Raw genomic sequence first — 23,327 nt, 5'->3', positions numbered from 1 at the left:
AAAGTATCGCCATTTTTAATCACTATAGGTGAAAAAAACCAGATTCAACGTGTTTCAGGAATTTAAGTCATTGAAAGTGAAAAAGCCTGGTGCACCCAAGCAGTTATAAGAAAGTGGGTTGATTTTATGCTGCCGCCACTGTTGAGGGGTCAAAATAGAAATTTACTAGTTTGAGATTCAGCCAGTACTCACCGCGCTGAAGACATGAAAAACTTTCTTGCTGAGAGGAAGATTGATCAAATAATGATTCCAGCAGGAATGACTGGTTACCTCCAGACACTTGACATTGCAATAAACAAGACATTCAAAGATCATTTGCAAATGGAAATCAATGAATATATTGAAAACAGAATGGTGAGAAATCATTGAGGTAATTTTGTAAAACCAGCCTTACAAGAAGTTGTGAATTGGGTAAAAAATTCATGGAACAAAATAACTGATAGTGATGTTTCCAATGCACTACGAACAGGCTACTTAGACAAGAAGTATTCATTTAACGATAGCTATATCACAAGACATGAGATTCAAACCAATGATTCAACAAAAAATGAATTTAAAAGAAAATCAGAATATAATTCAGAATTTTATTTATGACGATGTTCCAGAAAAAGATGACATGACTGTAATTGAATAAATTTAAATTTCTGTATTCTGTGTAAAATAAATATTAAATAAAAATATATAAATATACTTTTATTTTTGCCCTCCCCAAAAATAAGCCCTAGCGCATATTTTGGACCAAAAAAGAAAGTAAAATAGTGTCTTATTTTCGGAGAAAAACGGTATAAAAACAAAAAAAAAGACTGATAAACAAAAACCGACTGTGTGCATTGAGTACAAATATCACATGGGAGGTGTAGATCTAATGAATCAAGTTACATCAACTACCCCCAGTACACAAACTCGTCTTAGAAAGTATTATAGAAAAATATATTTGAGATTTCTGGATTTATGTGTACTCAATGCACACATTATCCATAAAAAATTAAATGGTAAATTAACTTTAAAAAATTTCAAAATAAAATTAATAAATAACATTTTCACAAAATATGGAAAAAGCAGAGTCACTCCCAACATCATCAGGAGGTGCAGCCTATCTTCTCCTAGCTGACTAACTAAACGCCACTTCATTGGAAAAACTGAAATTATAAAAAACAGAAATAGAAGAAACGATTGTGTTGTGTGTTCTGTGAAAAAAAGGACGCAAGTAAAATACTTTTGTAAGCAGTGCAATGGTTTTTTGTGCCCTGTGAATTGTTTTGAAATTTATCATACTATGCTAAACTTTGTGTGATAGCAATTACTGTAATTTTACAAATTTGTAAATATTTGTTAAAATTTTTTGTATTTTTGTATATATTTTTTATCATCTTATCTCTCTCCATTATTTGAAAATAAAAAAATAAAAAATAATAAATTACTATAAATGTTTTTTAAAAATAAAAATAAAGCACAACAAACTAATCTACTATTTCTATTGTTATCTGTACATATTTCTGTAAGAAACTAAAAAATAACTTTTGGTAAAAACATAAAAATACTGTATTTTTACTTTGAGTTATTTTTTTATATTTTCTTTCAATCAACGTAGAAATTAGCAAACAACTTTATATGGCGATTTTATAAACGATTGTTTCTACATCATCTCTTATAAAGTAAAAAAAAGTATAGCTACTTATGTAAATTTCAAATTAAAAATAACCAAAAAAAATTTTTTTTAAACATCCGATTACTGTAATATATCTTACTTAGATATGTCTATATTCTTTCAAATAAAAAAAACTGCAGCATTCTAAATTAATGTTAAGCGATAATACAACTTATAGTTTATAACGAAAGTCGTCTTGCAGGGGGTGATTGCTTCAAAATCTAGGTCAAGTGCCATTCTGCTGGGGGCGTGGTCCTAACCGAAAGTACTTCGTTTTTTAGAAACATTTACAACTGAATTGTCCTAAAACACTATTATTCGTTAAATAGGATAAATATATGTATGATTTTATTAAACTCAAAGTAAAAATTAAATGACAATAATGATTTATGATTGATTGTTTACGTTTGTAGTTGACAGTGTAGCTCCGAAAAAAATAACTTTTTCCAAGAAAGTTCGCACCCCACAAACCCAAATCAATGCTTATTTGTTAAAGGATAGTCAATTAGCTATAATATACCAATTACAGCTCAACAGGTTTGCGAACAAATATTTTATTGTCCAATAAACGAAAGAAGGGTCTCCCATAGACTTAACACGAAAAGGAGGAGTTTTGTGCGTAAATTTAAAAATACAGGGTGGTAACAAATATCTTATTCATTGAAACAGACTTAGTCTATGTAGATAAAAGCCAATCAGTGCTTAAATTGCGACCAACTAGTTAATTACAAAAAATAATTGACACTTACCCCAACTTAAGTACTCTGCAACAGTTTAACAAAAACCAGTTACTCCGATAGCAGTACTCCGCAAACAACTAGTTAAGGAAATGGAGATTTACATATTATTACAAGCAATTATTTATTGTGACATTGTTACAATGCCAAACTGCAATTCTTCGTAAGAATGCTCTTGATTTTAGTTGTGTCTTGCTCCTGTACATCACACTTTTCCTGTTAAGAATAGATTGATGCCAATCATCTGTCTAACTCTGTGAGAAAATTTTGAATTAAAGTAACACGACTACCAGTTCATACTGAATATTCTATATCGTTAATTGTGCTTCCTTCGCCTAAGCTTTCCAAATCTTGTATCGATTTTATCTGTCTACATCTGTTCTCAACATTAAGGAAGAACAGTCGCAGCAGACAGATGGCGGTGGAAATTTATAAGTTTGTAAAACAAGAAAGTGATAATTTAAAATTAAACCTTACAATTGGGTGGATGGAATGCAACCTGCTTAGCAGAGTAAATCTTTCTCTTGTTGTGCATCTTTCTGGTCACACCTCCCCAGATCTTACACCCATAGATTAGAATTGGAACAATAACACTGGTATAAATAATCCTAGTGGCCCTTGAGTTCAGACCCCAAGTGTTCCTAGAGATGGTCCTTAATGAATAAACTGGCTGCCAATAAACTGTCATGTGTTGTGAATGTGCTTGATGCAGGTTAGCTCCTGAACTAGTGGCTATGCCAAGATATTTGATGCAATCCATGGCTTTTATCTTGCACCCATCAATAACAATGGAAGACTTCGCCCTGGGCAAGAAAATAGTTTAATTTTGTATACTAGTACATATCTAATTTTAATCTGACACATCTTTCTAGGCAACCTGTCTATTAATATAAAATCTCACAGAAGCTACTTCAAGGGTTCTTTTAGCGTCCCGGTGTCCCCGGGTCGTTCAGCTCCGCTGTTGCTCGACCCCCGCGCCTTTCGCCCTGCCAAGCGCTCTCCATCGATCTCTTTATCAACGCGTTGCTTGCGCAAAGGCCTAAGCTCTTCCCTTTTAACACCTTCATTCATAGATTCTAAAACAGACTTAATTTGACTGTTTCTTGCTCGACGTTGCAGTTTATCCACCTCGCCACCCCCTCCGTCTGTCCCCGAGAAAGCCGCCGATAAATTAATATTCTACCAACCCCGCACATTACTACTTGCATGTTTTAATAACTTAAAAATTCTAATCTCCGTCTTGCGAACACTGTTCCTCCCACCCAGTCTCGTCAGCCTAATTACCGCATTTATAGCCCGCATATGGCTATTTCTCGGAACGCACAGGTGTTAACATGTCACTGTGCCTCTCAGCCTTTCAACTTTCCTTCGTGGAGGGTCTAATTATCCCCCAATGCATTGGACTTTGCTCGTGCATTCTTGCCACTACCTGTAAAACCCACTTCGTTCTTCCCAATTAATCATTAAGCCGCTTAAGTAATTGCTCAAATACATTATTCACAACGCAAATTAATGAAAAGAAAATGGTTTTTTTTTTAACTGTAACATACATACATTTAATGTTAAAAATTAATTAACTCTTTCGGCTTTTAAATCCCTCGGAGGAGGGCTCACTTGGTAAAAGTTTATTGGGGCTGTTTCGGGTCTCTTTGGGCCTGTTTCAGCCTGGTCTCCAATTTCTTTTACTAATTACTCACTTTTATTCTTTCAGTTTTGGGATTCTAAGCAAATAGGTCTTCCTTGGTGAGTTCTGTTTTAAGGTATTTTTCTAGCTGTAAGTGCGGCGGCCATTTAGTTTAAATTAATTGTTTAATTTGCGATTTTCGATTAATAATGTCTACCGCTAACACGCAAGCCGACAAAACATTTGAAGGCGTGATTAGGCTGGCTCTTACGGCCTTGGAAGAGAGCCGAAATTTAAGAACAGACTTGAAAAATAAAATTCTAGAAAGTTTGGACAAAGCCAAAAAGATGCATAAAGATCTTAAAGACAGTTGTAATCGTCTGCTAAAATCCAAATCATCTTCGTTGGGGGGTGGCTTCGGTTGGCGAGACCGAATCTAAACCCGCTTCTTCTTCCCCCCCTAAATCGTACGCGGAGGCTCTTAAACTACATCCCCCCTCTTAACAATAAAGTAGTTTTTGTTTATAATAATGACGAATCTAAATCTTTACAAGAGGTAATGGATAACGTCACATCCAACATCGATCTAACAAAACTTAGAGTTGGTAAAGAGTCTGTATTACCGACTCTAAAGAAATTAAAAATGGCCTACTTCTGAATTGCAATTCGCAAGAGGCCATGTAGCGACTCGTCGCCGCTCTTAGCAAACCCCTACAAACCCTGATATCTTCGTTTCTTCCGCCACCAGAAGTTTCCCCTTCCTTCTCTGGCCGCCATTATAATTCAGCCAAGATTTCGCCCCCCCCATTTGGCAAAGTAATTGTCAAGCTAGTCGTTAAATCAGTGATTTATCCGGTGATCAACGTGGCCGAGGAATGGGTGTGCAAGACAATTTAATTGTCACATTACCAACCTAATTGACAGATCCCCGATCGTACATCGTGAGAACAACTAAGAGATCATCCGCCAGAATAATTTTGGGTCAACGGTTTACACTGGGTTAAAAGCAAAATTTGTCCGGCTCTCCATCAAAAAGGACGGTAGTCGGGGCTGAATGGTCCCGGCTGCACCTTCTCCGAGTCAGAAAAACACATTTAGAGTGTAATTTACAAGCCTTTACTACATATGTTTACATTACTTTACTACATATGTTTACATTACCAGGAACATTACTACAAATGTTGTATGGGACCAGGTTCAAGTTCCGGAAAGAGTGAAGGAGGTACTGAGTAACGGCCCGAACTTCGTCCCCGAGAACGCAGCGAGTTGGGAAACCTCCATCCAAGAGATCGAAAGAGGATTAGTTGGCTTAGATCCGATAGAGAAAGATTATCTACGTTGGAAAACAATTATTAATAATCACGAAAAGTGGAGAAGAGGAGGGAGTGAAGACAGAGACATCCGTTACACTAAACGTTGGCTGAAAGTAAACGACTTGGTGGCTGCAAGAGCGGATAAGAGTAAACAAATAGTCATCATGAAAAGGCAGACTTATAATAAAGCATTGGAGGAGTACCTCGAAGAGACGGAGTGTGTTAGGACCAACGATAAAATCGTTGAGAATATAGATAGGAGGCTCAAGAAACTCGAAGGAAGTAAGCTCTCGACGATTTTACCGTTTATCAAGAAGTGCCGTAACCCCAGACCTGGGGTCCCAAGGCTATTTGCTTTTGCTAAAACGCATAAAAAAGGCAAGAGAATAAGGCCAATTGTGGAAAAAATTAAAGCCCCTACGTTTTTCTTAGAGAAAAGGTTGCACGGTTATCTTTCCTCCCTACTGGAAGACAGTATATTGGTTGCAAAGGATCCTACGGTAGTAGTTAAAGAGTTGCAAGACATAACTCTGATGGATGAGGAAGTGGGTACTATATTAGATTACGAGAGTATGTACCCATCCGTAAAAATTGAGTCCTGTTTGGAAGCGCTAATGGAATCTTTATTTAAAGTAAACCCAGAGTTGTTACACCACAGGGACGATGTCTTGGAGATGGCTAACCTGGTATGCTGTGAATCCTTCTTTGGCTTCGAAGGCCATACTTACAAACAGAATAAGGGAGTTCCTATGGGAAGCCCTATGTCAGGGCTTCTGTGTGAATTAGTGGTTAAGAAAATTGAAGAAAAGATTCTGCACAGCTTCAGAAACAGTATAGTTTACTACAAGAGATATGTTGACGATATCCTTATAATTTGGAGAAGTAATCGAGGAATTAGTACCTTTATAGAAAGAATTAACGATAACGAAGACGGCCTACGTCTGAAACTAGAGCAAAAAAGTTCAGTGGAGGTACACTTCTTAGACATCAATATCACTTTTAAGAGAGGGCATCTATCCACTAAAGTGTATACTAAACCCACACATAGCCCACTCTACATCCCGCCACAGTCAAATGATCCATTTCGTTATAAATTGGCAGCCTTTCGCACCTTAGTCAGGAGGGCTTTTACTTATTGCGATAACGTTATGGACAGGGTTAACGAGATCGACAGGATCATGCGAATAGCAGAGAGCTTGGGCTACAGAAGAAGCGTAATTAATGGTATCGTGAGGAAGTTTGAAAAGAGTGACACAAGAACCTCTGAACAAAGACCTAATGGATATACCAAGTTTACTTTCAACAAAAATGTACGGGGCATTATGAAGGAGATAGCGGACATTAAAAAATCAACATTGATCTTCAAACGAGCCCCGAACCTCTACAAAATTCTGAGAACTGATAAAGGGAAGATTAAGAAAAAGGATAGAGCTGGGGTCTATAGGATCCCTTATAAAAATCAGCAATTAAGACTAAAACAGGAGTATATAGGAGTTACAACAAAAAACCTAGGTGTTAGAATCAAAGAGCATAAATATGATGTAAGGAAAAGTTCTAACGCAACTGTTCTGGCCCAGATGGCCCAGGCCAAAGGATCCGTCGTTGGATGGGAAGATACAGAAATCGACAAACAAATACATTCTCCAACTTTAGCAAAGACGGCGGAAAAAATAGAAATTTACAAGAGTAGACTCGAGAATAGATGCATTAACGCCAGGGACGCTGAGGGATTACCGTCAGCTTGGAAATTTGCAATTAAGAGACTTACAAATGGCTCATGATTTGCGATGTGTTTCGTATTTGGAGATCCTTAATATTTTATTATCTGTTAAATGATTTTTAGCGTGTACTAATAACTTTAATATTGTTATGTGTTTGTTAATTTACGTTTGGGTATTTTTTGCCCTTTAATTCTAATTTTAATTAGTTGGAACAGTTACCATCCGGTTAGGATAGGTAATATTAGTACATGAGTACGAAGAATAAGTTCTTATTTTACACTTGTTGTTTCTTTTATAATGTATCAATTATTTTATTAATGTTATTGGTTATTAATTAATGTTTAGCCAATGTAGTATGTTGTTTTATTTTTACACTTATGTACCATTTACGTTTTAATTTTTATTCTGATTGGTTCGGATGTTAACGATTTTTTGGTATTTTTTAATTTTATACGTGATGTTCCATTTATGATGTATTCCATTTTTGTATGTTCTAACCTGATGATGGTCTATTGAATAGACCGAAAACGTTCGTTTTCTTAATTAAAAATTCCCTCAGCAACTTATAAGGTGGTGGTTATTGGAATTTACAAGCCTGTCGTTTAAAGAAAAGCTTCAACCGACTCAAACAAGAAGCAACCCAGGTGAAGAAGTTCAGAGATCTTCGACAACCCCACAACCCAAATCGCGTCCCTGGCAACAAACAAACACCAATAAGATAAAAATTAGACCCTCGTTCAGACCAACCATAGCTCCAAAAGTTCCCAAGAAAATTTAGGATAAAAACGCAAAGTCCCCAGGACCCAAAAAAAAAGAAGTTTGAATATCAAGTGCACGATCAGACCACCAAAGATTTCGCTACAAACAATTTAAATTAAACTCAAACAGACTATCTCAAAAAAAAGAGAAAACCTAGATATTCCGCAAATTGGTTGGTTAGTTTGAGTTTTTTGGCACAAAAGCCATACAGGCCATGCTACGCCATGACAAATGATTAAATCAAACAAAGCCAAAAATATACATATCACCTTTTGGATCATTTTCTCGTCTTTATTGATGTATTCTACTTTTGGATTGCACAAACAGATAACTGAAGTGTCTCCAAACAAATCCTTTGTTTTTATTCACGTAGCTTTGTCGCCGTTTATGTGGATAATTGGACTTTCGTGGACATGTGTAGCTTGTATAACTGGATATGGAGGTACGTCGATTGCACAGCTTTATATTTTTTTAAACATAACTCTTTTGCTCGAGTTTTTCTTTTATTCTCTGTTGTATACATTTAAAAGAGTATTTTTTTAAACATAAAAATACACAAAACTGTATTTATCTTTTTTAAATTCAATCACGAAAATTGTCGTTTGAAGAAGTAATTTATTGTACTGCTGCTTAAAAGAACCAATTGGCTATAATATTTCGATATGCATGAATCATTTCATTTTATTCTGAACGAAATTCATCTACGTCGTGTTTCTTGATTTATTTACGTAAATACAGTTCATTGTGAAAACTATTTCTAAACTCATTGTTATTTCTGCATTATGTAAACATGTCAACTGTTACTTCTGTCAGACATATTTTTTATTTTCAGGTGTTGTTAACAGATTTTTGTCTATGAAAATCTTCACTATTTTTGATCGTTTGAATGCGTGGGTTTACTTGCTTCATTCTTTAATTATACTTTATATTTACGCTCAGCTTAGAAAGGCTACAACTTTTACTGAACTAAATTTGGTATGCCAGGTTTATTTGTATATTTTTTAATTATAGCAGTAAAAGTTTCAGACTTAACATTATTTTTAGTGTTATAGAAATTATTCTAATATATAAAAAAAATATATATATATAAGTTATATTAATAATGTTTTACTAGAACAACTTTTTAAAGCTGTTAACACAATTAGCAAATATATAATAATAAATAAGCTGTCATAAATATCTAACTTAATCTTTGTAAGAGAATAATTAAAGTCAGTATTACGACAGTGTATTATATGTTATTCAGATTTGTAAGTCGTATACTTCAACATATATCAAGTTTATTAACTATTTTTTCGCAACAAAAAAGCAATAACAGCATTTAAAGAAGCAAACGACAATTTAGAGATTGTATTGTTAACATTATTTTTTTTTTTTTTCAGTGGATGCTGTTCGCACTTGTGTTGTTGCTTTCGCTGATTGTATCGTTTTTCTATTATATCTTTATCCAAGCGCCTCTCGAATATCTGGCTGTGAAATTGTTACGTTCAAGTTCAAGGAAGAAAGCTCCAGTCGAAAATTGCCAATTAACAACCATAAGTACGCGACTTCGATCCGATTGATATGCACAAATTATAAAAAGCAGGTTATTGATTATATTGAAATGTTTGTACCCGATGTTTTAAGTACTTATATTGACACACATTAAAATGTACTCATTTGTTCTAGCTTCATACTAATAACGAATATTTAGAAATTTTCATTTTTCCTACAGAGAAAGACAAATATATATATATATATATTGTATACGAACTATTAAAGTATTTAAAAGTAAATAAATTACTTTAATGCTTATAATTATTCACTTTTTAAATATATGTTTAAAATAATATGAATTACGTGTATGTGTATTGTTTATACTATTTTAAAATTTTCAGAATTCGTATGAATAGTATTAAAATTTTCATTAACCAGAGGCTGTTTTTATATGAATTTTTAACGAAAAGAGAAGTTTTAGAAACTTTCTTCTTTTTCACAGAGTAACGACGGGAAAATACATGCATCTACCGGCGAAAATAACAAAAATATGTTATAACGATCGACTGTGATACGTGAGAAAGTTGATGATTAACGTAGTTTAAAGAGGAAATCTATAAACAACTAGCTGTTAGCCGCAACTTACCCGCTCGGATTTTGCAATTTAATAGAAATAAACCTTCCTCGGTACTTCATGAAGGTTCTCAATTATTAGTTGTTACTAATTTGGTAAAATTACTGATTTTTGTCTGTTTCAAACTATGGACTGCTAATGCACCTAAATTCAAGTTTCAAATATTATGGGATTCCGAGATACGGTAAATGAGTGTAATTTTTTTTTTGAAACATAAATGACGTAATCTGAAACTCCCTAAATTTAAATAAATAATAAAATGTAAAAATACGGAGCATTCACAAACATAAAACCTTTGTCGTTGCACATAATCAGCAGTCCACCAAAAATTACCAAAATTACGGAGATGACCTTCCCTTTTAGAGACTGCCTTCGCGACAAACATGTTAAAATGGTAAGACGTCCTCTGGTGTTTTCGCCACTATCACAATATTTTTTTTAAAAATTTAACAAACTAAATCGTGGACGACGTTACTTCAGACACGATAGTAATTATTTGATTTATAACAATCTAAATAAATATAATTCTCACACGCGCCACAATCAAACGAAAGTCGGATCAGCTTATACTAATAACTTTCTTATAATAAAGACAAATGGAAAAAAAGCTAAAGGGAAAGGAATAGAAATACCCGCAGTTTTACGTAGTGACGTGCTTTTAGAAAGAACACCACTTCGAAACTCACTTTTTATTCGTGACTCTTTCCTTATGGTAGACCTTTCGTCCATTTTTGAATTCGTCGTTTGTCCTCAGGGTTTTCTGTCTGTAGACAATTTTTTTTTCTAACTTCTTCGGCACCTTTCGTTTTCGGATCGTCTGTCTCCAGGTGTGAAGCACTCTTTACTCCTCTCTGCTTATTCGAGATTTTTTCCAAAAGTGACTCTTTCTATGTTTGTTTGGCCACAGGGCCCCACACCGTCTATTCATGTACATATTTTCGTGTCTATTCATGTCACTTTTGAATTTGAGTCTATACTAGGATTTAATTATATGTTTTAACAGCAAAGGAAAGGACCAGATACGATTTGTTTCATGTCAGAGAGCATAACCGGGAATTGTTCTTTCTAAATGCAACAATTTACGTAGAAAATAGATATGAGAGGTCTCGAGTTCATATAAGTAATCCAGACTTCAGATAGGGCTTGCATAATAAATGATTGGGTTAAAAATAAAATTATATAATTTTATGTGAATATTTAAATTAGAGGTTTTCAGGGTTGAGCATAGAAATAAAAGGTTTACTTCATTAACTGTTTATAGTAGAGTATTGTCATGGTATATTTTAGTTTATTTTTCAGATATTTTGCCATTATTGCGAAAAATATTAATATTGGTTTTAGTCGGATTTTTTACTTAGTGAATTAATTTAAAATAAAGATTTAGCTGGTTAATTTTCCTTTGTAATAAAATTTCGGTGGGTTCTAGTATTACTAGATCATCTGCGAATAATATGTAGTGTAAGATTCTGTTGTTTATTTCAATGCCATCGGTTGAATTATAGAAAAGTTGATCAATGCCGAGCAGATAGAAGTTAAATAAATATGGCGAAAGGGGATCACCTTGAAGAACACCACGGGAAAGAATTAGTGAGGGAGAAAGAGTCTTGCCTTGTTTGATCTTAATGTTATAATTTGAGAAGAGCTTTTTTATAGTAGTTGAGAATCGAGTACTTGCACCGCAGGCTTTTAAGTTATTTACTAGTAGTCGGATATAGATCGAATCAAAAGCTTTTTGTATATCGAAGAAAGCAGCATATACTTTTCTATGTTTTTTTAGTAGATGAAGTTGTAGTGTCATTAGTAATATGAATATTGCTGATTCAATTCCTTTATTTTTAGTAAAAGCGTGTTGAAATTTGGCTTCCGGATCAGTATCTTCAGTCCATTGTTGAAATTTTTTTGCCAGTAATTAGGTGAAGCATTTTCTTAAAGTTGATAGTAATGCTATTGGTCTGTAATTACTAGGGGAATACAAGTAAGGATAATTGTATTCTAAGAGTGTGGGTAAGAGGTAGCTTTGTACATGGTGTTAAAGAGATTTAACAGTTTTAACCTGGCTTTATTTGGAAGCATTTTTAGAAATTTAGTAGAAATATTATCATTTCCTAGGATTGAGTTACTTTTTGTTTTCTGTATTGCTTCATTCAGTTCATGATTGGTAAAATCGGAGTCTAAGTATTCGTTATAAGCATAAGTGTTTATTATTGGTAGTAAATTTGAATGAATTTTCGGGAATCTTTGATAGAAATTTTTCCAAGTATCGAAGTCTATAATTGGTCATTTTTCAGTTAGATTTGATTTAAAACTGAATCTTCTTATTGTAGACCAGAATATTACTGTCTTTACTGTTTTTTACTAAGTTTTATTCGAGTTTCCTGAAGTAGATAGTAATGTTCAAAATAAGCACTCAGTCGGTTTGACGAAACACAAAGTTTATATTTACAATATAAATGTACAAAATAATACAGATTAGAGTCACAATTAAATATGCACAAACACTAATCCAACGACAACCGACTATTCCCGTACCGTTCGTCGAAAGAAACTCCTTTCGACCTCCACAAACAGACTTGTAATTAACAGCACCTCCGAGTCAGGAACAAATTCGTACTAAAACACTGGGGTTTACTTTCCCCAGATTTCCGTTGCGTCCAACGAGAGAGAGAGTTAGAACTTCGGTAACAACGATCCTAATTCGATCCGATCCGATCTTCCCGATACGAACTCTGTTCCCGCCGAATCTGCTGCTTAAATAGTGTCCGGCGTTTGAATCGTCCGCCAATCAAATTTGAATGTTTCCACAACGTCTGGCCAACGGTCATTTGCCGCCAGCCAATCGTCCGTCTGTCGTCGACTTGAAACTCAACGGTCGTTTCTAACGGCCGTTTCTAACGGTTTTCCGTCCCGAAAGTTCGTTATATTAAAACAGGGCGGAAATCGCTTCCCTAGGCGATTCCAAACCCTACATAGATTTTTTTTTGTCTTGAGTAAGTTGTTGTTGGATTGTTTGACTTTCTAGTAATTATCAAAGTTAGTATCATGAAAATTTTAAGTTTAGATTGCATTTTCATTTTCATTTTATGGCAATCAAAATCATACATGATTTGTCGCAGTCTATTATGAAAGTTTCGTTTTTCATTATTATTGTATATATTCATTATATTCGTCATTAATTTATAAATTTCTTCACTATTGTTTTCCGTTATTATTGGAATGTCAGTAAATCGATTTTCAATTTCTGTTAAATATCTTGAGGTTTTGTACTTTATTCTTTGACTTTTAATTGATAAGTTGTCTGATTTCTTCGGCGAAAATAGGAAAAATTTTGCTATTGCAGATAGGTGATCAGAGATGTCAAAACTAGTTGTGGTGAAGTCCGACCGCAATCCAGTAGTAAGTCCGAGCAGATTATATAATCAATAGTAGATTTTACGGCATATGTTAAACAAGTGTATTCTGCAGGAATATCAGGTTTGACTCGTCCATTTATTATATACATTTTAAGATCCGTTATTACTTCTATTAGTTTTTTACCCAGTCTATTAAGCTGTTTGTCTTTCGACTGACGAGTATTTTGTACTAAAGAATTAGGTCCATCATATCTAGAGTCCATTGTTTCACCAATTCTTGAATTAAAATCTTCTAATAGAGTATGAAGTCGTATGTTGCCAAATATCAATTAGTTTGGAGGTTTCGTTTAAATTTGTTAAATCATCAGGAGGGATGTAAAAGAGCATCAAGGTCATTAATTTATTAGTTATATTTGTAAGAATAGGTCTGTCGATTGAAATAAGAAGCAGGATGTAGTTGTCGGATTTTTTTGTTTGTATTATTTTACAAACATATGTTTTTATTAATATACAGAGACTACCTCTTGGACGACCTGGGCCTATTGGTTTATGTGCCATTACTGATTCAAATGTAAATTTATCAAAAAAATTTGACTTATAAATCAGTTCAGAAGTTATCCAAGATTCTGTTATAGCGAAGATATCGGGTTCATGCTTGGAGTAAAAAGAGTCGATTAGTGGAGTTTATTTTTAAGCCCTTGGCTATTCTAGTTGACAATAGTAAATTTTATTGTATTGAATTTTATTTCGCTTCTTAGTATATCAGCTTGTTGTATTTGTTAATCTATAAGAGAGAAAAAAGGTATTCACATGGACTAATTTCCCAGTGTTTAGACTGTAAGTTGATTTTTCACGTTCAAATATTGAAGTGTCATTACGTAGTTTTACCAAGAGATTAGTTTGCGCAATTCGTAGAAAGTTGGGAGTAAGCATTTACGTCTAATCCTTGAATTTTTTGTTAAGTTCGTTGATATTTGCATATTTTTCCATTCTTCTAGCAAATTCTGATGTTTTTTCCGTATAAAGGAAGAAAAAATGCGATCACAAATATAATTATTGCCAAGAATTAGACTTATAGTTGACTTTGGTGGTTTAGTTAATTGGACTATTACCAGGATGTCTTCTTCAGCTATATTTTGCAAGTTTAATGAGGTAGTGATGAAATTATGAATTTCTGGTCTAGAAATAATTTTAGAATTGGGATAATTATATATAATTATATTATTGCGGTGATGATCGTTAATTAAAGAGTCCATTCTAAATTGAATACAATCCTTTTCTGCTTGTAATTTGTTGACCTGTTGTTTTAGGTTATTTATTTGTTCTTCCATTTTTTTCTGCTGTTTTTTAATTTCACGGATGTTTTCATGTGAAAGGTCAAGATCTTTTTTTTATAATTACCATTTGGCTAGAAAGTTTATCCTTAGAAGTGTTAATCAAGTTGGAGATTTTGTTCCATAGGATTGTCGTAGAGGTGTCTGGTGGATTGTCCGGATTATTAAGTAAAGTAGGAACGAAGTTAGTTGACTCACCTGAAAGACTATGAGTGCTAAGTTGTGACAAATTCAGGTTAGGATTCACGTCTTCTGTAAAGTCTTCGGAAGAGATTTTTTCCGAAGTTAAATTAAAATCCGTTATTAGCCTGGAGTTTGACGAGGTTGATTGATTTCTTTTGGCTTCCGGTTTAGAACGATTCATTAGACTGTTTTTGTTTCTATCAGTATGCTCTACAGCTCTGTAAAAGTCCTAAACTCGTCATTCGATCATTGAATTGTGCTTAAATATAAACTTTCTGAACAATTTGAGTTAGTCAGAAGCAATCAACACTTAAACTTTATGCAGATAACGAGGTGCTTAGAAAAAGTCACCAGCAGCCTCGACTGTCGGAACACGCCCCTGGTTCGACAGTATATTATATTTATTGTTAAACACTATACTCTATATAATTTTTGTCTGAAGTTTTTATTTTTTGCATCATGCTGTATAACCTGCAATGTACCTCGCGGTAAATAACCAATTATTTTCTGCTCAAGTAAAAGATTTTGATCATCAAACGTGTTTTTATATAATAGAAATATTACTCTATTAACTTATATTTATAAATGTAGCGGCAGTTGTTATCTTCTATGCTGATCTGAAATTAAATTTGCAATTTCGGAATGAAAATGCATGGAAAAACTTGTCAAACGAGTTCCTTTCATCAAGACAGTTTTCCTCCTCTCGACTGTATAAAAACTTGACTGTATATCTTGCTACATAGTGCAAGGATAAATAGAGTTTTTATTATAAATTAATTAAATTTTTATGATTGAAAAGTTTAAGGTGCAAATTTATTTTTATGTAGAGTAATTAAAGACTATAATTTTATTTTACAAATTAGTTTATATCAATCTTTCGCAAACTGTAAAACATAATCACTAGGCAACGTTCGAGAGAGTAATAAAAATTACAAAAGTAAGAAAAATGCTGATGAAATAAAAGAAAAAGACAATAAAATAACTAATAAAAATATTAAGCATTCTACAGTAATATATTATCTATGAATTTAAACCAAACCAATCTTAAGTCGAGCGATACAGTTGCAAGTTATAAAGAATAGTTCTGTTCCAGAGAACTAAAACGATAGCCTAAAACCTCTTATTAAAGTTAGAACGTTTTATTTTTGCAGTGAAAAAATATAAAACATTATATGAAAATGTTAAATCCCTAGATTAATCAGAAAAAAAGACAATGAAACAATTTGCCTGAGTAATTTTATTGTTATCGAAACAAGGTGAAATCACCACTGCACGAAAGCTTCAAAAGTTTGTATCTGGCTGAAAAGTATATAAAAACGCAAATTTAATGTAGCAAGGTATAAAAAGCAATGGTATAAAAATATCGTGTACGAAAGTACGATTAATTTGAAAGAAGAATATTTAATGCCCTTTCCGATCTAATTCATACCAGTGGAATCGTCTTTAATGCGTTTAAGAGAAGACAGATGTTATGTGTTTTTTCACTTGTAGCCTGGAAGATTTCTAGTTTATTTTCGAGATTGTAGTACTTTTTTGGCTCTGTAGTAGTCTTGATTTGTCTATCTCGGCTGCTTTAATAGCAGCATAAAGCTTATAGCCCAATAATTCGACAGTTCGTTTGTCTTTAATAATTAGGTTTATGAATAAAAACTTTATACTTTCGAACTTCGTACTCGTTTTTGTGTTCGCCAATTTGCACAACCTGGCGTTACGCAGTTATTGAGCTACTGGGCATGGTTAAAAATTAATACAGCATAAGCACAATTATTCCAGATATTCCAGTAAAGAATTTTTAAAGTCCTGCCACAAATAAGCGAAATATTGATTATTAACCATTTGTGACATGCCATAACGAGCAAAAATTAAAAAAAAAACTAATAAATAGGTTAAAAGTGATAAATACAAATGTATTCTGACAGTTTATGAGTTAACTTTACTTTCTATTTAGAAAAAATTTCCACAACCTTAACATAAAACAAGAAAAAAACTTTTAAGAAATTTGCGTGATTTCCCGGGTAAAAAAACAATCTGGATCCCGTTTGAGAAACTTTAATATATCTATATATATATACATATTTTTTATTATTAATCTTGTATTTGAACATCATATTATTTGTATACAGTATAAAATAGACCACCAAGAACGTTACAACACAGACTTAATGTAGTTTCGCTTTGCCTAGAAGCAATATATAAAATATGCATTTTATATATACGTTTACTCAAAATTAATGTACAGGCAATTTATCTGTAAATCAATTGTCCAAAAAGTTGATTCTGAAGGATATCAGGCAGCAACGCCCAGTTTCACTTGTAGAGGAAATTGAAAAGAAATTATTTCCATCAACAAAAATCTGCAGCAAACTTTTGTTTATTTACATTTTTATGAAGAAAATAAGCGTAATAAATTAATATCTTGGCAAAAAACAGTGATAAAATGCCGAATAGTAATAATAACATGCTTAGATTTTATAGACTAATGTCTTTAATAAGTATTATAAACATTTTGAAATCTATACACTTTTAATTACTTATCAATATAATAGTTTTTCAATGACAAAATGTATCTGAAAGCGATGAATCATTCTCCTTATCAATAGTCGACATCACTAAAATTTTTCTTATAGTTTCCTGGTGTTTTACGACAGTATATGTTTAATTAAACAATACTCGACGGCGACGAAATGACGATCAGCATAGTTTCTCCACTTTTCGTCTTACTGTTTTCGTTAGTGGTTCCAGGACATTTGTTATCCACAAACGAATCACTTGACCACGAAACACAACCAGCAGACGAAAATGAAGACGTTTTACGTTTTATTAAAGATATGGATGGAAAAATGAAAACATTAATAAGATCCGTAGTCAAGTCCAGTTTACCTTACGTGTTGAAGATGTCCGAAGAGGTGACGTTATCTTCTTCGTGTATGAGTAGTTTAATGCGATTCGTGAAAGATTTCATGAAAATGAAAGATTGGACCTTCAGCTGTGAGTATGTCTTAAAAAATTAGTAATTACACTTAAGTTTTAATATTACTGTTTGCTTATGCTACATATTACATAAAGTAAATGATGCTCGTCTACCGCAAAACTACATCTTTTTATGTTTATATTATGAATTTCTAAATTAATCTTAATTTAGCGAGTATGTTAATAAAATTTTTGTAAAATCATCGCTGAAGCTTCGCTGTATGTTACATTTAATTAAGCTTAAACGTGATTATTGAACTCACTTTTGAATCTTTTATTATTATTTTTATATTAGTTATATAAGTTTGGCAACAGCCTTTGGAATGTCAGTGGAATCACGCTCGACATTCCGTAGGCCATTACCAAACTTCTAGGCTTACAGGAAAGCGGCGCCGAACGTCCGACGTACACGTTTTCGCGTTGAAAACTTCGGCCTCAACTTCGCTATTTTTTTTAAGAAACGTTGTGTTAGCAGTACGAATTTTCACGTATTTTCAGTAATTTGTCTACGGTAAGAATAGACTGAAGAATAACGTCACGCGTAATGTTGTTCGAGTTAAAGCAATCTGCTGATTCGCTACTGATGTCGACCCTATGAGACCGAGTAGGCATTTTTCTCATTAATGCAGGTTGAGAACTTTTGACAGTTAAGAATCGAGCCGCTGCAAACGAATTACCCTAGTTCGCAAGAAAGCGTGCAAATGCTTCGAATAAAGCGAAATAATAATAATAATACAGTATTTTGCACACTTTTATTTTTATAAGACGTTTTTAGGAAGAAATAATAACCGAGTATTATCGGCATAAAAAATACCAACCATTCCATACTAATACCATTTAATGATCTCTGTTCGATATGAAATACGTGTATAGTGTTGAAAATATTATACAACTTCGAACTTATTATTTAAAGAAAATATATTATTAAAATGAACAAAACTGCTTATTATTATAATTAGTAAACGCTGTTATTTGTATCACGTGAAATCCCTTTGAAAACATCGAAAAATGCTAAACATTTCGAGAATTTTTTTTTACGCTATGTGTGAATGTTAATGTACAGTACAGCTGATCCTTGAAAATCCGACAGGTATAAAACCAAAAGGGTGTCGGATTACCATAAGTGTCCAGATTACCGAAAGTGATTACATATTTAGCATCGGTTTGCTAGCAGTAGCCCAGTGGCGTGCCGTGACATTTGATGATAGGAAAGCTGTATTTCTGAAATAAGCCGACTTACAGGGGCAATCAAGTAATTGCGCGTCAGGGCCCGTTCGTATTCGTTTGTTCGATAAGCCAGTAAAAACCGTATACTTCTTTAAATGTATTTTTAATCGATTATCCGACGTACTTAATAAATAAGAAAGTTCAATATAATTACCTCCGTTATTAGATTCAATAAATTCTCTACGCCTCTAAATGCCAATTCTCGCTTTGAGAAAAAACATATAACATCTATTAATTTAGATATATCTATTAATCGTAATTATCTCGTTATAATTTTCAATATTTATTTTATATTGTCTATCAATGTTAAATTCTATTCTATTTTGATTTCCAAATTGCTTCAATTTTACGAAAGAATCGTCATTCGTCATAAATTTTATCGTCAAAATGTCGAAATTTTTTGTTGACGTATTTATATTTAATTTAGGCATTGGTCTTTCTCTTTTAATAATGTTTTCTTTTTCATTATATGGTCTTGAGCCAAAACTTTTTTAAATAAATTTTTGAATCACTAGCCACGATATAAGGGCTAAAATTAAAATTATCAGAAAAACTTACTTGGTAAAACAAAATGTGTGACGAATATACATGCCTAGTACAAAAAATTCTTCAATTGTACGAATATACTTTTAAAGAAACTTATAATTAAATATAACTTTGTGAAGAATCGTACATAAAAATAACAAAATATTCTTTACTTTTTAAATCTTAAAACAATCCACTTAGTGAAATAGCTCCCTACGAGTGGCTAATGAATGGAATCGGAGACGGTCCAGGTAGGTGTGTGCGTGCCAAATTCCGAGGGTGCCGATACCGGTCAATGTTAAATGCCTCTTTTGTCGCATCACTAGTATATATCAAAAAACGCGACAGGGTTGTTTTTAAACGTTTCTCACCATCGCTGTAAAAATCTAAATATGTTAAACTTAACAGATTGTCCGGCGTTCGTTTTCTAACTAATTCGTTTTAGGACCGAGTGTTTACAGAACTTTCCAAAATTTACAACTTTTCGGTCACACTCATTGAACTGGAAAAATTTCTGTCTTTATTACATCTAATATTATGAAGAGATCAGACCTTACTGTACTCGGCAAGAGATTGGTTCGGTTAAGCTTCTGTTTAAGTAAAATTTCGGCTCTTTCATCGGGGTTTTATTTAGGTTTCTAATTCCCTAATCGCTTTATTATTTAACTACTTCTTAAGTAGAAATAAGTAGAAACCGGTTACTTTGTACTCGAATATCTATAGTCTTGGAAAAGAAGTAGAAAGAAATTTTTATGACAACCGATACATAAATCGTAAATTTAAGGAAAATAAATTCTAGAGCTTTTTTTGCACCATTGTACGTCTCATTCATTAAATTTGGTTGTAAATGATGCAGCCAAAGTAACAGTTAATTTTTTATCACTGTACTAGAATTGTACACGTTTTTTCTGCATTCCCTTAGAGATGGGACATACTAAATCGTAATATCACCGGTTTAACACTGAAATCCGTAAGTAATTTAAGATGGGAGAGCAGAATAAACGCGGAATAAATATATCAAATATTTTAATGGATTTTTTTAAAACTCCTGTCAACTATACAGAACTATCATAAAATCATAAAAACATGCCAGTAAATTCCTATCGTTTGGGTTAAGTCATAAATCTAGTCTAGGGTAGGCAACCTTTTTTATAACATGAACCAGAATAGATTTTACGTTTTTTCCGCAGGCCGTAGTAGTTAATTGACGCCTTCTTGTGACTCGTAATTTTTTTAGTCTGCAAATATGAAATAAATAAATAAAAAGTTAATTACTACATTTATTTCTCTTATCGTTTTCAAAAATTACAAAGAATTGGAAAAATAACTATTAATTAGTTTAACTATTAACTATTTTTCCAATTTAATAATCTATTAAAATTATCGCGGGCCGGATAGAAACTTTTCGCGAGCCGTAGCTGGCCCGCGGGCCGGGGGTTGCCCGCATTTGATCTAGTCTACTCATGATTTACATAATCGGGCGAGGGCGGCCGAATATCTAGCAGGCAGGCGGCTAACAGCCCACAATCGCTCCGGGATATAAAGTTGGAAGCTTTTACGCGTGTTGCTTCTACCAGCTAAACCGGATGAGGTTGGTGCTCTGTAAACCGCATGTGTCAATGCCTATATAATCTGGCTGATTGGAAACTGACCCGGTTTCGACATTCCTTCGCCACCGAATTATTCGAATATACAATAGCAATCTTATCGTTTTTTTCACATGTAGTATAGAAATTTGTAAAAGATACATAATGCAGTTATAATAAAATATTAATTTTAATTAATGCAAAGTACGTTAAAATATGAAAATTTATATTTTATAAAATACAAGGGAAGGTCATTGGAAAATGGAATCGGCGCTTCCATCGCTTCCAATGACGGCACGCCACTGCAGTAGCCTACAATATTCCTACATTTTATGAGTAAAATGCTGCCTAAGTTAATATGAAAATGAAACACCCATTTCGGTTAACAAAACATGTTTATTAAAAATTATACAGAAGCCAATATATGTACATACAGTATGTATAGGCATAAATAATTCAGTACGTAAAAGAACTGCTCACGGAAAACACAAAAAATGTGTGTCATCGTGTAAAAATTGGGTGGGGAGATTTGTGTCGACAAATTCTTCTGTGCAAGGATACACGTAATAGGACAGGGACTACGGTGACCTTGACGGGAGGTGCGTCAGACTACTGAGCATGTCAGCTTACAGAAGCGTCGAATTATCAAGGGTCGGCTGTATATGAAAAAGGACACGATTTTCTTTATCCTCTTTAAAGCTTAATAACTTTTGTGCTTTTTGCTGAAGAATTCTGAAATTTTGTAAAGAGCTTTGACTTTTAGGTAAATTTGCGTTCGTAAATTATGGATGCTAAAGAGAATTCTTGTGTCATATCTAAGGTTAAGTTAAATTGAATGAACATTGTAACTGTCTTTAGCATTTACAGTTTTGAAATAGAATATTGTAACGGATGTTTTTAGTATTAAATATTGGCAGGAAAGTTAAGCAACTCGTCTCTATACATATAATTTTTAATGTTTAAAGTTGTGTTCGTTGTTTCAGTATTGGATTCTATCGGTAAACCTCCGTCAGGAATTTTACGGGGAACATTGTGGACTCAAGGTGATTACGATCAATGCCTTGACATCGAAACCATAAATAATAAAGTCATCAGAGGCAAATTCTGTTCAGTTCTTATCAAATTTCCAAAGTTACGACAGGAAACAATACGGATGGTTTCTTCATCCGACATCACAATCGTTCAATTATTGAAAAATCTGTGTGTGAGTATTTAACGATAATTCTATATGTTATTTTTTATCGATAAAAAATAATCAAGTTAGCATGTGCGGTACGTAACACGGTACAATACATTGAAGTTTCTCAGGATATGTTAAATTTCAAATCAATGTTTAATTAACCTCTTAACAGTGAAGGACAAGAATAGTCGTCCAAGACGATCGAGTGGCAGTGGTGAAGGACGACTATAGTCGTTAAAAAATTCTTATAAAATACCTGGACCATTTCGTGAAGTCGTAGAATTTTCACGAGTAGTTGGGTTCTCCAACTTTGTTTTGGAATATCCTTTAGTTCTCGAGAAATTACAATAAAAGAGAGAAAATTAAAATAAATATGAAATTTTAGACGGCCATCTATCGACATAAATCGAATTTAAATCTCCCGCCGTCATCTGATTGGTTAAAAAAATTAATATTCCTAATTGGCTCGCGTCAGAAAAAAGTAGGTGTGACTTCTGTAAATGACGCTATCGGGAGTGCACCGATGCAACCGGAAAAAGTAAACAGCCTACGTCATTAGTCTAACGGTCCTTGTCTGACCTACTTTTCGTAGAATCAACATTGGAGTAAGCTGTAGTAAAACGTAGTAGTTTATAGTAAAACGGTCTTCTCTAATATTCATAGTAATTTGTAAAGCTCGGATTTCAATTTAATAAGTATTATTTAGTTCAGAAACATTATAAATACATCATTAAGTAGGAGAATAACGAAAAACTTTATTTTTTAGTATAATACAATTTACAAAATCGAAAGTTCGTATATCGTAATATTATAAAAAACTACATCGAAACATACAAAGTCACCTAATTTACTTAAATTCAGTTCATTATACAACTGTAGATACTCTTGCCTTCCTCAGTTTCCTCAAAACAAAATTCGAAAACTTCAATTAATTCTATAAATATTTAAGCGCCATTACTATTCGAATTAACTGTAATTACAAATATAACTGAAAAATATTTTCGACATAAACCCTAGGCAATAATTATCAAAACAAAATTCTTCAAGTATAAATTTTTCT

The 23,327-nt window shown here is 33.2% G+C and overlaps 1 protein-coding gene and 1 long non-coding RNA gene across 2 annotated transcripts; both read left to right on the top strand.

The window, feature by feature from the left end:
* Positions 1-204: 204 nt before the first annotated feature.
* On the top strand, positions 205-7,821 carry LOC136978796 (uncharacterized). The gene is made up of 4 exons (XM_067274616.1): positions 205-354; positions 4,097-4,128; positions 5,174-7,008; positions 7,652-7,821. The coding sequence occupies exons 1-4, from the start codon at positions 205-207 to the stop codon at positions 7,819-7,821; spliced, it is 2,187 nt and encodes a 728-aa protein (XP_067130717.1).
* Positions 7,822-8,079: 258 nt separating this feature from the next.
* On the top strand, positions 8,080-9,602 carry LOC136978793 (uncharacterized). Its single transcript, XR_010881288.1, has 3 exons — positions 8,080-8,244; positions 8,635-8,777; positions 9,185-9,602. It is a non-coding gene; the product is annotated as an uncharacterized lncRNA (long non-coding RNA).
* The last annotated feature ends 13,725 nt before the right edge of the window (positions 9,603-23,327 follow it).

This window comes from Centruroides vittatus, unplaced genomic scaffold (assembly GCF_030686945.1).
Source record: "Centruroides vittatus isolate TY-2023 unplaced genomic scaffold, ASM3068694v2 contig_55, whole genome shotgun sequence".
NCBI lineage: Eukaryota > Metazoa > Arthropoda > Arachnida > Scorpiones > Buthidae > Centruroides > Centruroides vittatus.
Note: the sequence above shows the minus strand (reverse complement) of the source record. Positions and strands in the feature narration are given on the sequence as shown.